The 16,790-nt window shown below is 40.0% G+C and overlaps 1 protein-coding gene across 1 annotated transcript in view; it reads left to right on the forward strand.

The window, feature by feature from the left end:
* LOC107726345 (guanylate-binding protein 1-like) overlaps positions 1-13,590 on the forward strand; it is a 16,594-nt gene extending 3,004 nt beyond the window's left edge. The window contains exons 4-11 of the mRNA XM_016535888.1: positions 2,050-2,159; positions 2,589-2,608; positions 6,555-6,932; positions 11,537-11,683; positions 11,737-12,017; positions 12,209-12,421; positions 12,504-12,606; positions 12,870-13,590. Coding sequence (XP_016391374.1) covers positions 2,050-2,159; positions 2,589-2,608; positions 6,555-6,932; positions 11,537-11,683; positions 11,737-12,017; positions 12,209-12,421; positions 12,504-12,606; positions 12,870-13,315 — 1,698 coding nt within the window. The 3' untranslated portion in view covers positions 13,316-13,590. The remainder of the gene's footprint in view (positions 1-2,049; positions 2,160-2,588; positions 2,609-6,554; positions 6,933-11,536; positions 11,684-11,736; positions 12,018-12,208; positions 12,422-12,503; positions 12,607-12,869) is intronic.
* Positions 13,591-16,790: the final 3,200 nt, after the last annotated feature.

Here is a 16,790-nt window from a genome sequence, read left to right on the forward strand (position 1 = left end):
AAAATTCCATGACTTTTCCAGGTTTTTCATGACCGTACGAACCCTGCTCAGAGTTATGTTATTATCTCAGCATGTTATGACAAGTAAATGGGAGATACAAAGTTTTGTCCTACAGACACAGGCTCTCTTTGAGTCACACACTGGACACAACATAGGCGAGGTGTTAAAATCCGCTGTTTCAGAGTGGGAGCTAGACATGACGAATAACAACAATCACCCGGGCACCGCTGTTGTTAGTGACAATGCAAGAAACATGGGTGTAGCGGTGAAAAAGGCTGGTCTGTCCCCACACATAAAGTGTTTCGCTCACAGCTTAAACCTTGCGTCCCAGGCAGGTTTGAAGGTAAACCGTGTGAGTCATCTGCTTGGAAGAGTGAGACGTGTAGCAGCGTTTTTTCACCGCAGTTCAACTGCCACAGCTATGCTGACCTCCAAGCAGCATATGTTAAACTTGCCAGTACATAAACTGATAATGGATGTGGTAACACGATGGAACAGCTCACTTGACATGATTGAGCGCTACCTGGAGCAAGAACAGGCAGTCGCTGCAGCCCTTCTGAGTGTTGAAGTCAGGCGCAACGCTCGTGAAATAGACACTAGACACAGTGGAAGAAGCAGCACCGGGTAGCATGTAGTTGGACAGCTGGAGTCTGAAATTGACCTGCCACAACGAGAACATGCAGCTGTGGGGGGTGTCTCTTCTCCATCCAAAAAGACTGCTCTTGAAGATCTCCTTGGGGGTTCCTTTATTCAGGTGGACAGCAGAAGACAGCCAATGGCTGAGATCGAAGCAGACATTGACTCGTACCGCAAAGAGACCTTTATCTCACTCTCCGCTGGTCCTCTCGAGTGGTGAAGAAGCAACTCACATAGTTACCCACTGCTGTCAACCTTGGCCAAGTTATATCTCTCTGTCCCAGCAACCTCAGTCCCAAGTGAGAGTTTTTTTTCGACAGCAGGGGACATTGTAAATGCCCAGAGATCCCAGCTTCTACCCGAAAATGTTGATATGCTCATTTTCCTAAATAAAAACTGTCTCTGAGTGAGTGAGCGAGTCCGTGAGTAAATGAGTGAATGTGTGAGTGAATCAGTGAGTGAGCTGACATACTTATTCAGCTCTAGGTCCAGCTGCAATAAGTAGGCTGCTATTTTTATTTTTACTGGGTTGTTTTTGTTTTCAAGAATTGACCCATCTCAAAGCCCACCCTCTTGTCTTGACCCTTCATTCACAATTGTTGCTTTCATAGCACAACAAAGCAACAGCGTGTGATTGGAGGCAAAAGAAAAGAGGCCTTAAAATAGGTCAATTGAGGGAGTGACTTACAATCCTCAAAACCCGATTGTCTGAGATACTGGAAAATTGACTGGGTTTTTTTTGCACTTAAAAGTTGATACCTAATCTACGAGGTAGTTAGGTAGTAGCATAGAGAATGTTAGAAAAATAATGATGTTACCTGTTACCTCATACCATACCTCATACCTCTAAGCAACAGTTATGATTAGAGGATAAACAAAGAGGACAGGATATGATGTGGTTAATTTGTTCATCATTGTAATGTTCAATCACTGTTTAATAAACACTTATGGCGTCTTCATTTGTCTTTTTTTTTAATATATATATAAATATCGCAATAAACATTGTACCGTGAACTTAATATCGTGATATTATCGTATCGTGAGATTTTGATATCATTACATCTCTATTACATAGTATTACAGATAGTCAATTTAAAATGGTGACTGTGCAATAACAGCTGTCAACCAGCTTGGTATGCAAATGAGTGTCCGAACTTATTTTCCAAGTGCATTTTTTTATTTTGGTTGTGCATTCAGCATGTTGTTGGCTTTTGAGAATGGACAGATGTATTCAGTCTAGTGCTAGCTTGCTAGTTTGCTGTAAAGTCCAGGCGGGGACATCTCGACCTGCTTAAATGGAGCACTAAATGTTATAGCTGTGTGAGTACCTTTCATTGAGTTGAATGTGAATGCAAATTCAAGGCTATTTCCAGTTTATTATTCTAACTTCACAAATGTGGTTCTGCATCTTAGGGGGACTCGAAGCATGACACAAACATCTTCTGTCTGGCTGTGTTACTGAGCAGCACTCTGGTCTACAACAGTCGAGGGACGATCGACAACAGGGCTGTAGAGGAGCTGCAGTATCCTTCTAAACATTTATCTAGATTTTAATTTATTAATTAATTAATTAATTTGTTTATTTGCAAAAGAAAGAGATTGTTCAGATGTTTACCACCATTTTACACAGGAAAAACGTGCAAATGTGCTTGCTTTGTGAATGCTTTATATCAAAAAAATATTTATATAGTTACATGTACTACAATGTAAAAACATGACTGGCAGAAGTTAGATATATAGTTCAGTCATGAAACTCTAGATGGCGCATTCTGACGGGTTGTTAACGTAACTGATGATATATGATTGAATTAATTTTAATCGCAATATTCCATTATGCAGATTTTGGCAGCTAAACCCTCTTCTATCTCTAAACCTAACAATTCAAGTATACACAATATAAAGAAAAAACATGATAGACAGGCAAGTGTAATCACAATAACTTATTCCAAAAGTGGCAACAAGCAGTACCAAGGTAGTCCAATCAAAGTTTAATTTGAAGTGCTGTCTGATGCTATACAACAGTATAGAGCAGGGTTCCTCAAATCTTGCCCTGGAGGGCCAATGCACTGCAGAGTTTAGCTCCAACCCTGATCAAACTCACCTACCTGTGATTTTCTAATGATCCTGAAGACACTGATTAGCTTGCTCAGGTTTGTTTGATTAGGGTTAGAGCTAAACTCTGCAGGAAAGTGGATCTCGTGGGCCAGATTTGAGGATCCCTGGTATAGAGTAATGTATAGAGTAGTGTTACATGATTTACTGGTACTAAAAAGGTATCGCAATACCCTGCTTTTAAAATTGGTATGATTCCTCATTTTACTAGTACCGATTCTTTAAGAATGACAGCAGTTTAATAAGAGCCGTATTTCCTGAGTTGTGTAGACATGCAGCACCAGGGCAGAGTGTGTGCAGCGCTCTGCTTCTCTCCCTGCAGGCACACTGGCCACGCCAACTTTATATATCCACACAACGCAGAACTGCCTAACTGTATTGACAAGACAAGAAACATGCATGAATAAGATAATAAAGCATGGGATGTGTTTGATGTTAAAAAGAGTTAAGCTCAATAAACCTTGAAAAAAAACTTTATCACACACCTGAAGCCCACACATAGAAAGCCGCCTTTCTTTCACTTCTTATAGTGCTTCAACAGTCAAATACATACACAGTTAAAATGACATATACATACATCTTGGCTTATAACTTAAGTAAGTTGTGAACAGCTGGGAAAGAAAATGTGTGTGTATCAAACAACAACAGAAAAAGAGAAAATCACTCACTGATCTTGACTGACTAAATTTAGTAGCTTTATTAAGTATCAATGTATGAATGTTTAATTCATACAGTGAAGATATGCAGTTTGGTTATATTCCCCACCCCAAGCTCATGCCCATAAGTCAAATGAGAGTGATTTATTTTGTGACACATTAACTTTTTCACCATCTTTGTTTGATGGGGCAATTGAGATCAGTAATAACCTTCTAATTTGACTTTATCCTTTTAACTGAGCAATGTTGCAAAGATCTATATATACCTGTAGGCTCAGTTGTATCATAGACTGATAGTTGCTTACCATAGTGTGGTGGCACTGGCATGTGATTATTTATTTATTTATTTAAAGAGGGAGGAAATGCTCAAAAAGCAGGGCAAGCACACACTTCAGAAATAAGTAAGCTCTTTTTTTGGCCAGGAGCCAAAGGGTCTGTGGTAATGGAGGGTATTTCTTGATGTTTCCTGATGATATATCCCAAGGTTAACATATAAAACTTGAAAAGCAGTGGTCCTAGTACTGAGCCTTGTGGTACTCCATACTGTACTTGTGATCGATATGATAACTCTTCATTCACTGCTACGAATGGATGACGTCAGATAAGTACGATTTGCTCCATGCCAATGCAATTCCACTAATGCCAACATAATTTTGTAGTCTACTTAAAAGAGTGTTGTGATCAATAGTATCAAGCGCAGCGCTAAGATACAGTAGCACTAATAGAGAGATACAACCACGATCGAATGATAAGAGCAGGTCATTTGCAACTCTGATGAGAGCAGTTTCAGTACCATGATACGGTCTAAATCCTGACTGGAAAACCTCATAGATACCATTTTTCTCAAAGAAGGAACATAGTTGTGAAGACACTACCTTTTCTAGTATATTTGACAGAAATGGGAGATTCAAGATAAGTCTGTAATTAACTAATATTCTTTAGGGTGAAGTTTTTTACCCTAAAGAAGACTTAATAAAAGCCAGTTTGAAGATTTTTGGGACATATCCTAATGACATTGACAAATTAATAATATTCAGAAGAGGATCTATGACTTCTAAAAGCACCTCTTTTAGTAGATTAGATAATATTGGGTATAACATACATGTCGTTGTTTAGATGATTTAACAAGTTTATACAATTCTTCCTCTTCTATAGCAGAGAATGAGTGGAATTGTTCCTCATTGGATCTATAGAGGATTATCTGATGCAATAGTATCATTATTTGATAGTGATAGCATCAATTGGGAAATGTCTGTGCCTGCTGATGCTTTATTTTTCGTTAATTTAGCCACTGTATGGAATAAATGCCTGTCGCTGTGTTTGTTTTCTTCTAAAAGAGACGAAAAGTCAGCAGATCTAGCAGTTTTCTAGGCTTTTCTGTAGGAGGAAGTACTTTCCCTCCATGCAATATGAAATGCTTCTAGTTTTGTTTACTTGTTTTCACCATTTTCCAGGCAGCTCTCTTTAGGGCATGAGTGTGCTTGTTATACCAATGTGTCGGACTGTTTTCCTTAATCTTTTTTTAAGCGTAACGAAGCAACCATGTCTAAAGTGCTAGAAAAGAGAGAGTTCATAGTTTCATGCTGAGGAGACAAATCAGGAATATTATTTACAAAGTCTTTTGTCATAGAAGTGATGGTTCTACCATATTTGTAACAAGGAGTTGAGTTTTAGCTATATGGATTATGCACAAGAATAGATAATGATCTGAGATATCAATGCTCTGCTGCAGAATTTCAATGCCATTAATATCAATTCCATGTGACAGTATTAAATCTAGAGTATGATTACGATAGGTCCTCACATGTGTTGTCAATAGAGTTTAGAATGTCTATAAATGCTGATCCCAATGCATCTTTTTTATTATCTACATGGATATTATATTACACTAGATGATATTATATGAAGCACCATCGCTTCAAATGAAATGAACTTGAAATCAGACCTTTGACAAATATGGAAAATATTGCCATAAATTGTAGCAACACCTTCCCCTTTACTATTTGGACGCAGCTCATATTTATAACAGTAATCTTGAGGGGTAAAATCATTTAAAGTAATGTAATCACCTGGTTTTAGACAGGTTTCTGTCAAACAGAGCATATCTAGGTTATGATCCGTGATTGTATAATTTACAAAAAGCACTTTCGTAGAAAGGGATCTAATATTCATTAAGACAAGGTTTTTCATTTGTTTATCTGTCTTATATATGTTTTTTATTTGTTGAACATCAATTCAATTATTGCCCTTAAACTGGTTTGGGCATTTTTTGTATTTGCTAGTTCAGGAAACAGACACAGTCTCTATAGTATGATATCTAGGTGAAGGATTCTCTATGTATATTTACATTTCCAGAGAGCTTTCCTGGAACCAGAAGACCACAGTGTCCTCATACTGCCTGCATTTAAACAGAGATTGCTGATCCATCATTCTGTAATGGAGGCAACGAGACGAGAGACGTGCGGATCCATTTGCAGGCTTTTATTAAACAGAGACGTGGTCATAACAGGCATGGGTCAAACAGTGGCAAACAGGTACAGTTCAGGCAAGACAAAGAGTATTCCTAGGGCAAGCGTGGGTCTACGATCGGCGAACAATATCCAGAGGGCTTGACACGAGGGGTTATCCAATAACACAAGCAATAGTCCAGGCAAGGTGCAAACATAGTCCGAAACAGCAGCCAAAGGGTTAATCCAAGATACACAGGCAGAAGATCAGGAAACAGACAACAAGGCAACACGAAATGACTAGACTTAGACTAGAACTAGAAACGGAAAATTGGAATGGCTCCGTAATGTAGCTATCGTTAGAAGAGTGATATACGCTAAACAATACTCGGCGACTTGAGCAGGATCTGAGTGGAGTGGGTGTTATATAGTGTGTGTAATCGCTTTCAGGTGAGCGTGTGATTGGTTACAGCTGTGTGCAATCAGTGCAATGGATGATGGGAAATGCAGTCCAGGGTAATGTGTAACAGTCTGTGTGGTGTGAGAGTCAATGTAATGGGAGAGCGACCTCTGGTGGCAATCGGCCGGAAGGCCACGGACCGGATTCGTGACAGACTATCAAGTCAGCGCATTATTAGGAGTTGTGTAGAAGTATCTGCCAGCCATTTCTGTATTCATAAAGCAAATGTTTTGATACTCCAAGGAGCGGCTTCCACTCAATACAATCCAGGAGGGCAGTGGAGCGGAGGCGGAACAGGGGGAGGGACGGTGGGCCAAGTCCATGTGGAAATAGAGAGACTGGGGACTGAGGCAAAGCTGGCAGAGCAGAGCACCAAGTCGGAACAGGGAGCCAAGGTGGAGCTGGTGGAACAGAGGACCAGGGCGGAACATAGAGCCAGAGCGGAATCGGCAGAACAGGTGGAGCTGAGGACCACCACAGCAGAGCAGACAGGTCCGGAGATCCCCACGGTGGAGCAGAAGCCCACCAGGGTGGAGAAATCAAAGCAGGAGCCCACCAGGGTGGAGCAGACGGAGCAGAAGACCTACATGCGCGGAGGAGACCGAGTAGAAGCCCACCAGTGCAGAGCAGACAGAACAGTAGCCCACTAGGGCAGAGCAGACAGAACAGGAGCCCACCAGGGCGGAGCAGACTGAACAGGCAGAGCAGAAGACCGCCACGATGGAGCAGAAGACCACCAGAGCGGGACAGAAGACCACCAGGCTGGAGTAGATACCCATGGCAGAGACTGGGATCTAGGGAAAACTGAGACACACGAGACAGACAGAGCATTTATGGCCTCAAAGGCCAAGGCAGAGAACACAAAAAGTTCATTAATAGTTTCCCTGGTGACAACTGAACGGACAGACAGTTCATAAACAGGCTCATTGACTGAAACTGAACAGGCTGATAATTCACACTCAGGCTCATTAGTAGAGACTGGACAGACAGATAATTCAGAGTCGGGTCCATTAACAGTGACTGGACGGACAGACAGTTTATAATTAAATGCATTGGCTGGAATAGGACTGGCAGATAGTTCACAATCAAGGGCACTGACAGAGGCTGAAGTAGACAGTTCAGTGACAGAAACTGGCAAGACAGACAGTTAAAAATCAGACTCATTGAGGGAAACTGGACTGGCAGGTAGTTCACAAACAGATTCATGGGCTGATATGGGATAGACTGACAGCTCAAAATTTGTTGTATTAACTGAAGCTGGACTGGTAGACATTTCAGCGACTGAAACTGGACAGACGGATGGTTCAACAACAGACTCGATGACTAAATCAGGACCGACAGATAGTTCAAATTCAGACTCAACAGAAGCATTTAGACAGACAGACAGCTCAGGTTTAGATTCCTTGACAGAGACAGGCAAGACAGACAGTTCGAAATCAGAGACATTAGTTGAGACGAGACGGAGAGACAATTCACAATCAGCCACCATGGCTGGTTCAGAACAGGGCGAGGGTTCAGAGATGGCCTCCTCAGCCAGTTCAGAGTAGGACAAAAGTTCAAAAGCGGCTTCTGTTGCCGTGACGGGACAGGCAAAGAGCTCACAGACGGAGCTCCATAGCCGATACAGGACAGGCAAAGAGTTCACAGATGGCCTCCATAGCCGTGACAGAACAAACAGGAAGTTCACAGTTGGATACTACTGACACCTCTGGAGGTTCTGCAGCGGATGCCGCCACCTCTGGAGGTTCTACAGCAGTACCATCAGGAAATAGGGAGAGTTCATTAATATTCTCTTTAACAGGACAGGTACAGCGTTCATCAACGGTTCCTTCGACCACGACATGACAGGCTGAGAGTGCATTGCTGGGCGCCACCACCGTACAAGGAGCTGAAGCGAGCTCCGCCGCCTCGGGAGGTTTTGCAGCACCTCTTGAGAAGCTGCAGTGGGCGCCATCGCCTCTGTGGAAACAACAGCGAACTCCACTACCTTGGGAGGTTCTGTAGCATCAGCCGCCACCTCTGGAAACATCATAGTAGGCGCCGCTGTTTCGGAAGTGACGAGACTCTGGACGATCAGCTGTGACGTGACGTGACTCTAGACGAACAGCTGAGACATGACGTGACTCTGGACGATCAGCTGTGACGTGATGAGACTCTGGAAGATCAGCTGTGACATGACGTGACTCTGGACGAACAGCTGAGACGTGACTTGACTCTGGATGAATAGCTGAGACATGAAGCGACTCTGCATGAACAGCTGAGACGTGACGTGACTCTGGAAGATCAGCTGTGACTTGACTTGACTCATGGATGGCAGCTGTGATATGACGGAGCGTTGTTGTGGCTGCCATTTTGTGAACGGGCTCTGCTGTCGCCACCATTATGTGAGCGTGCTCCGGTGTGGCCGCTATTTCACGAGCGGGTTGAATCACTGGAGTAGCGATCAGTAAACTCGAATGCCCCTGAGTTTGTGGCTGACTAGATCTCGCGGCCGCCATTACCGGCCCGATCGCGATATCGCGTTCCTTCTCCGCGACACCCACAGTGAATAGAGAGCCAACAGTCAACAAAGCAAAGTCCAAAAAACAACTCAGTGACGAACGCGGACCCTCGCGTCTAAGCTCAGATCGTAGAGGTTGATTAAGGCCATCACAAAAAAACTCAATATATAATCAATAACTGACTCAACTGCGTTAAATACAATTGAAAACATAATCTGACTGATCATAAATACAACAGAATCAACCAATAAATTCCATAAGGCACTTCCATTCATAGATTAAATAAGGATTTGTTAATGTGTACATCTGTAAAGTTGTTCATTCATAAATGATGTTTTAGATGCTGTTAAATCAATATTATACATTTGGTAACACTTTATTTCGATAGTCCACTTTAGACATTCTATTACCAGTAAGTAACTTTGCAACTACATGTCAACTAGCAGTTAGTAGAGTATTAGTTAGCTGTCTGCTTAATATCTTCTAACACTTTCTTTGTCAACTTATTCTACTAACCCTAAACCTACCCTAACAGTCTACTCTGAGAGTTAGTAGACATGTAGATGCAAATTAATGAGAATTAGTTGACATGTAGTTACAAAGTTACTTATAGTTAATAGAATGTCTAAAGTGGAATATCAAAATAAAGTGTAACCAAATACTGTAAACTAAGGAGCACTTTTGAATTTTTTTATTTATTTATTATTATTTTTTTTTTTACAAATGAACACCACATCCTGAAGCACCATGTAAGAATGGAACAAGAGCAATTTTCAAGCTGTTCCACACCCAAAATTATTAAATCATTTTCAAATACTTGAAATGATGTGTGTGAGTCATTTGTACTACATCTATGATACTGTAATGTCTTGTAATGAGTTTTTCCAAACTTAATGGTTTATCAACAGATCTTTCTTACACTTACCTCACTTATTCTGGTTCTATTTAAGATCCAAGTTTTGGGTGTACTGCAGTTTGTTTAAATTGACTTATTTAAAAAAAGACAAAGATATCAGTTACAAATCAGTTTTTCTACTACTGAAAATGATAGCATAGGATGCAACTTTGCAATATGTCTAAAGGAGAAAAAAAAAAGAAGTCCTAACTGTATGTTTCACAAATCAGTGAAATTAAAAAAAAAGAATTTAATATCACCCTTCCAAGATCAAGATCATTTGGTTTTATTTGAAACTCTAGTACAGAGCCATCAATAGTTAGAGGTACAGTGTTATGGAGCTGGTGAGGTAAGCTGAGAAGCATAATCTTCAATCTTATCACTGTTTAGACAAAGAACATTGTTAGCCATTATTTTTATTTTTGTCAGAAATACATTTAAAATAAATGAATCAGCCAGACTTACAAGTCAGATCTACCTAAAATTGGTGAAGGCTACCATGCAAGGTGCCATAACCCAACCATCAGGAGCAAGTGATGTTCAGTGTCTTGCCCAAAGACACTTCATCAATTGGTTAGTTTTGGTGAAACTGGGATTCAAGCTGGGAATCCTAGTCAACCTATCTCCAAGTCAACATATCTACTCCCTGAACCAGTGTTGTTCATCCACAGCAGATTGTGTTCTCCCTGTTCCAACTCTAGATCAGTGGTTCCCAATTCCAGTCCTTGCGACCTCCTGCTCTGCACATTTTGTATGTATCTCTTACACTTCAGATATTTGTTCTATTTGACCGTAAGTGCTTTGTAAAGTGGACATCCCAGGATATTTCACCATGATTCCAGTTGGAATGGAGTGTATATGTTCCATTTAAAGGGCATTAATGTGTGCGAGATGTGAATTTAAATTGTATTTATTTACACAGGTGTATATTATGTCACTTCTCTAGTAAGTTTTATCAGTGTGTGAAGATGCTGCAGGCTGCGGCATAGCGCAAATCCGTGAACGATTGTTCTGAAGTGAAGTAAACTTCAGTGGATTTCCCATGCTCAGGGAGTAGGGAGCAATCAACACTGTGGTAGGGACCATGTCAATCGGAACAGAATTAATTCATGAAGCTCTCTTACAACGAGCTGGTTATCTGAGTTAGGTGTGTTAAATAAGAGAGACATGCAGGGCTGCCAACTTGTGCCAAAATGTATTATTATAATTTTTTTTTTTTTGCCAAATTGCTTTTGGGTTTTCTTACGGTTTTCTACGAAAACACGTTGTAAATAGAATCTTTTGGCGATTTCCAGAGCGCAAACGCAAATGCGCACAGGAGCCTTTACCAAATCTGTTTCACCAATATCCTATTATTACAGTTGGATGTGAGGGGTGAGAAAAGTGTCAGCGTGAGAGTTGGCAGCCCTGGACATGCAAAATATGCAGAGCGGTGGTATGCAAGGACTGTAATTAGGAACCACTGCTCTAGATCAGGGGTGCCGAAAACTCCTGGGGGGCCACTGTCTTGCAGTTTAGCTCCAACTTGCCTCAGCACACCTGCCTGGAAGTTTCTAGTATGCTTAGTAAGACCTTGATTAGATGGTGCAGATGTGTTTAATTGGGGTTGGAGCTAAACTCTGCAGGACACTGGCCCTCCAAGAGCAGGACTGGATACCTAGATAATAGCATAAATGTATAATACACTGTGGATGGAAACGGTTCAAAGTGGAGAACAAAGAAAAATTCCAGTGACAATGTGGTCCAGAAGAGTAGCTGAATCATCTACACTCTGCTCAAAGGACAGACACAAGGATTTTACAAAACTCTAGAACTGAGAAAAGCTACAGCTTGTTGTTCATCTCTTCTAGGAACATCAAAAAAAGTGATGGAGTACAACCTTCCCAGGGAGTGCATCCAAAAATTCTTCCCCTCCAGGACGTGCTTCACGTTCCCGTTTCCAACCGCCCCAGAGAACGTGTCTCGTCTGGAGAGATTGGATCATATTGCTCAGTCATTTTGTTTGACTTCTTTCCTACATTTTAAAAAGTTTTGGGTCATCTAGCAAAAACATACGTAGACACCATCTCTAGTGGGGCTGTGCCGTGTCTGGAGAATGCTGTGATCGCCATGGCAATGATTGAGAATCAAGCTGCGGTGAAGGAGGGGCTTGAGGTGTACCAGAGTGGAATGGAGAAGCTGAAGAACTCCTTCCCTCTGGAATTAAAGGTTGTGTCCTCGGAACACCAACGTCTCAGCAGCATGGCAACACAAACCTTCATGACTCGATCTTTCAGGGACACTGACGGGAAGCACCTGAAATCTCTAGAGGTTAGCTGGATCTCTCTCTGAGGAGGTCCTTTGAGCTTACTGATAGAGAGATGTTCTTTCAGAGTAGTGAATGAGATCTGGACATTCTCCCTGATTCCATCTTCTCATATATACCATTCTGTGCTGACAGTGTTATTCCAAATAAACAACCCCTAAGTCACCAAAGAACTGAAACACTGTATGTTTTTTAGGAAAAAGTTAATGAACTCTTTGATGGATACCTGGGCCAAAATGAGCAAGCTTCAAAGAAAAGATGCGAGGATCTCCTGTCATCCCTCTCAGCAACAATGACTGAAAAACTCAAACAGGGCGTCTATGCTAAATCTGGTGGCTATGATCTCTTCTGCAAGGATCTGGAGGACATTGTGAAGAAATACAACAGCCAGACCAATAAAGAAGTCAAGGTCTTGTCTATATCGCACAACTTAATGACATTTTAAAACATTTTGTTCTGATACAGCTTCTAAGGTCTGTGTGTGTCAACAGGCTGAAGCGGTCTTAAAGGTGTTTCTGAAGCAGAAGACTGTGGATTCTAAAGCTATTCTGCAGGCCGACAAAAAACTGACTGAGAAGGAAAAAAAGATTAAAGGTAAGAGTTCCCCATTCTTTACTTGTGAAAGAAGTGCTCAAAGGTTTACGTACTTGATAAGCTTCAAATGCAATAAATAGCACTAACAAGTAGCAATAAATAAAACAAAGTCTTTCACAAAAGTGTAATGAATAATTAAAAATATTTTACCTTGCAGTTTATATCGGCCTTACAATAAAATAGACCGTTAATCTCATGGTTTGAGTCTTTTCTCTATCTGTAAAGCATCTCTTTTCTTCTTCTTCTTTTTTGTCAATGAGCAGAGGAAACAGAGAAAGCCATACTCCTGGAGCAGGAAATCAAAGCTAAAGAGGAGGCGCAGCGACAGTTACTAGAGAAGATGGAAGCAGAAAGACAGAGTAATGAAGAGAGGATGAGACAGATGAAGGAGAAGATGGATGAGGAGATGAGGCTTCAGAGAGAGGAGGCCGAGCGTGCCATGGACAGCAAACTGAGAGAGCAGGCCGCTCTGCTGGAGAAGGGCTTTCAGGAGAAGGCTGACAGGATGAGCCAGGAGATGGAAGCGTTCAAGAGACAGAACACTGAAGCCGAGAGTAATAGAGCTCGAGAGTTTGCAGAGCTGTTGGAGAACTCCAACAAGAGACATGAGGAGTCTATGGCTATGATGATGCAGCAGCACCGTGAACAGATGAAGGCTTTACAGCAGCAGATGAGTGCGCGCTGTTCAGGTGGATGTTGCATCTTGTGAAATGCATTGAGAGGCATGTAATCGTACAATGCAATTTACTTACTGTAAAATGAGTTTGTACCTCTACATATAACAGTATTGTTTCCATATACAGTTAAACTACAATTAAATTGAGTGCTATCATTATTCAGATATGTAATTGACCCTTCGCAAAGACCTGCCCGCTTAGTTACCGTTTTGTGGCTCTTTAATGTGTTGTGACGTATCGCTGTAGCGTCTCAGATCAAGCAGCACATGTTCCTTTATTACTAGTTATAGCACAAAATAAACATGAATAAACATCAGAAGGTATTTTGTATCTCAATTCAACCACAGAGAGACAATACACACCACTTTTCAAGTTCAAGTCCACTGAAGTTAATCTACTCTCCTTTCTGGTTTGTTTGACCGACAAAATGGCAGATTCTGCGTTATGATTGGTCAGACCTCCTGTCAATCAAACTCCCGGGGGAAGGGTGAATTGAGGCAAATTAGTTAATTACACATTTAGATTCTCATTTTCTTTGTTCATCTTTTCTCTGAATCTGACGTCTGTATACTCCACTGAACTATACAAATAAAAATAATGACGTCAAGGGAGATTGTCAAAATATGCAACATAAGTTAGGCTCAAAATGTAGGAAAGAGGAGGCTAATGTGCATAGGCTGATTAACTATATGGACAACTGGGCAAGTTTTCAGGGGGGCACAATGCAAACGGTTTCTCCAAGACAAGCGATGCATTTACAAACATCTTTCTTTGAATGATTTCCCAAAAGTTCCCTCCCGCTCCACGTAATATCTGCTCTATCCCCGGATCAATGCATTAAAGCATTTACGCTGGGAGCATGCTGTGCTGTGACGTGTCCCATTCAGAGAAACACCACAGTCATGCATTATGTATTATGCAAAAAGTATGTTTTTAACTTAATTTTCAGTTCAAAACGTCTCAAAATTACATAGCTATCCACCTTTTTTTGCAACACAGAAGCTCTTTTCTGTGAATGTGAGAGACTTCAAATTCATTAGCTGCTAATTACCTTTTTCCTAACGAGGCTACTGCATTTCTGGTTTGGAGAAGTTCCCCTCAAAAGACTGAAACAAATCATTTCAAAATCATTAGGTTGTGATATGTTAAGTAATATGATAAATATAAGTAATATGATAAAAAATACTAGTTTCCAGTATGAAGTAGTATAACGAGCCGTTTTAAACAGCTACAAATAACTGGAAGTGGATGACATCCAAAGAACATTCCAGTTACAATGGTCATGCCGCTGTTACATAAAAATTAAGTTGGATAGTGTAATAGATGTGTATTGCACACAAGGCCATGTAGCTTTGGAGAACAAATCATACTTGTCTATTTTTTTTTTTTTACTTTTTTTGAAGGGAGCAAAACATTTGAAAATTATTTTGTTCATTAAATATACGCGAATGAGCTGAGGACAACAATGACTCAAAAAAGACTACCAGCATTTTGTTTGTTGGTCACAGATCTGAAATGGTTAACAGTTTGGATTTTCAGGATGTGATGTGAATAACCCATTATAACTGCAATATTAAATGGGACCTATTACGCCACTTTTTACAAGATGTAATAAAACTCTCTAATCGCTTAAATCTGATCGCTCAAACCACTTCAGGAGGTGGTATAATCTTAATAATAATCGTAATTCAAAGGTAAAACAAGATTTTTTTTGCCCCAAAACTAACAGAATTTTGATACAGTTTTCAATAAAAAATACATAATATCTTAAGTCATTTTGCAAAACAGGTAAAAAATACTAAGTAATAAAAAAATTTTTTTTTTCAGTGAGTTAGCCAAGCTGCAACCAGCCAAAACTGAAAGTAATATTTAGATATTGTTTTTTATAGTGTGCTTAAATAAAAAAATAAATAAAACTTAGCTAGCTAGCAAACATGAGCAAACAACCAAGCCAATACTAATCAAACTTTCAATTAGCAAAATATCTAGCCTTGGCTAACAAAGCATAAACTTTCCTGCGTTATTGGTGTTGGTGGAGCTTAGGGTCATAGTTGATTTATTCTTCTACATGATGTTATCATCAGACCATCATATGAATGTTGACCCTAAGTTGTCTGAAGACAGCATCATGTGAGAGAATAAATCAATGATGACCTGTGGTCAACGTTCATATGATGGTCTGAAGAAAACATTTAAGAGAATAATCAATAAGGACTTGAGTTCAGCAGTCATATGATGGTCTGATGACAATGTCATAGAAAAACATAAATAATGACAGCAAACTTTCAGAATGTGTCACTATCACTCACAAGGCCTGTTCAAACCAAGTACAAAAACGATAACTATATAGTTCAAAAATCATTTTGAATTTAAGAGAATAGCAGAGTCCAAACCAATTTTAGACTTATTTCAGAACTTCCTTTTTTGTCTAAGATCTTAGAGAAGATTGTTCTAACTCAATTGCAGAGCTTTTTGGATCAGAATGCTATTTATGAGGTTTTTCAATCAGGTTTTAAGGCCTACCATAGTACCGAGTCTGCACTGTTAAGAGTACTAAATGATATATTATTATCAAGGGACTCAGGACACTCTGTGGTTCTTATGCTTTTAGACCTTGTGCAGCATTCGACACAATAGACCATGGGATTCTTATCTCCCGTATTGAGGAGGTGGTTGGCATTCAGGGTTCTGCTCTCGATTGGTTTGGATCATTCTTATCGAATAGGAGTTTTTTTTGTCAACATTGGTCAGACTTTTTCATCCTCTGTACCACTGACATGCGGGGTTCCTCAAGGGTCTATTCTTGTCCCTATTTTATTCTCGTTATATATGTTACCTTTAGGGTCAATTTTTCGTAAATATGGAATTGCTTTCCATTTTTATGCTGATGACACACAAATGTATATGCCCTTTAAAGGGGTCATAGGATTCTTTAGGATCTTAATGAAAAGTCTATAACATACTTTGGTTAAAATGTCTGGTAACACTTTCTGTGAAGCCCGTATTTATAATACATTATAAGGGTATTCTTAAGGCATTATAATGAATGCATAATGCATTATAAAAAAACTTATATGTTATATCAACTCATGAATAATCATAACAACAGTTATAATACATCATAATACTTACGTATTTGTGGTTATACGTTTAAGAGTATTATTTATAACACACAATGAACACTTTATTTTGATGGTCCCCTTAATCAATCGACTATAAGCAACTTTGCAAATGCATGCCAACTAACTCTCATTAGAGTATTAGTATGCTCAAGAATGGTATAATCTAGTATGGTAGAGTAAGCTGACGTACTTGCAAAGAGTCAGTTTATCTGTTGGTTGACCATCAAAATAAGTGTTAGCATATATTTAAAGTAGCAGATATACTAATACTCTAATGACCACTAGTTGATATGTAGTTGCAGAGTTACTTATCAACAGCTGTCTAAAGGGTACCATCAAAATAATCAAACTGATATTACAATAAAAATAGTTCAAAGCAAATGTG

Source organism: Sinocyclocheilus rhinocerous, unplaced genomic scaffold, assembly GCF_001515625.1.
Source record: "Sinocyclocheilus rhinocerous isolate Xijiao unplaced genomic scaffold, SAMN03320098_v1.1 scaffold2621, whole genome shotgun sequence".
Classification (NCBI taxonomy): domain Eukaryota; kingdom Metazoa; phylum Chordata; class Actinopteri; order Cypriniformes; family Cyprinidae; genus Sinocyclocheilus; species Sinocyclocheilus rhinocerous.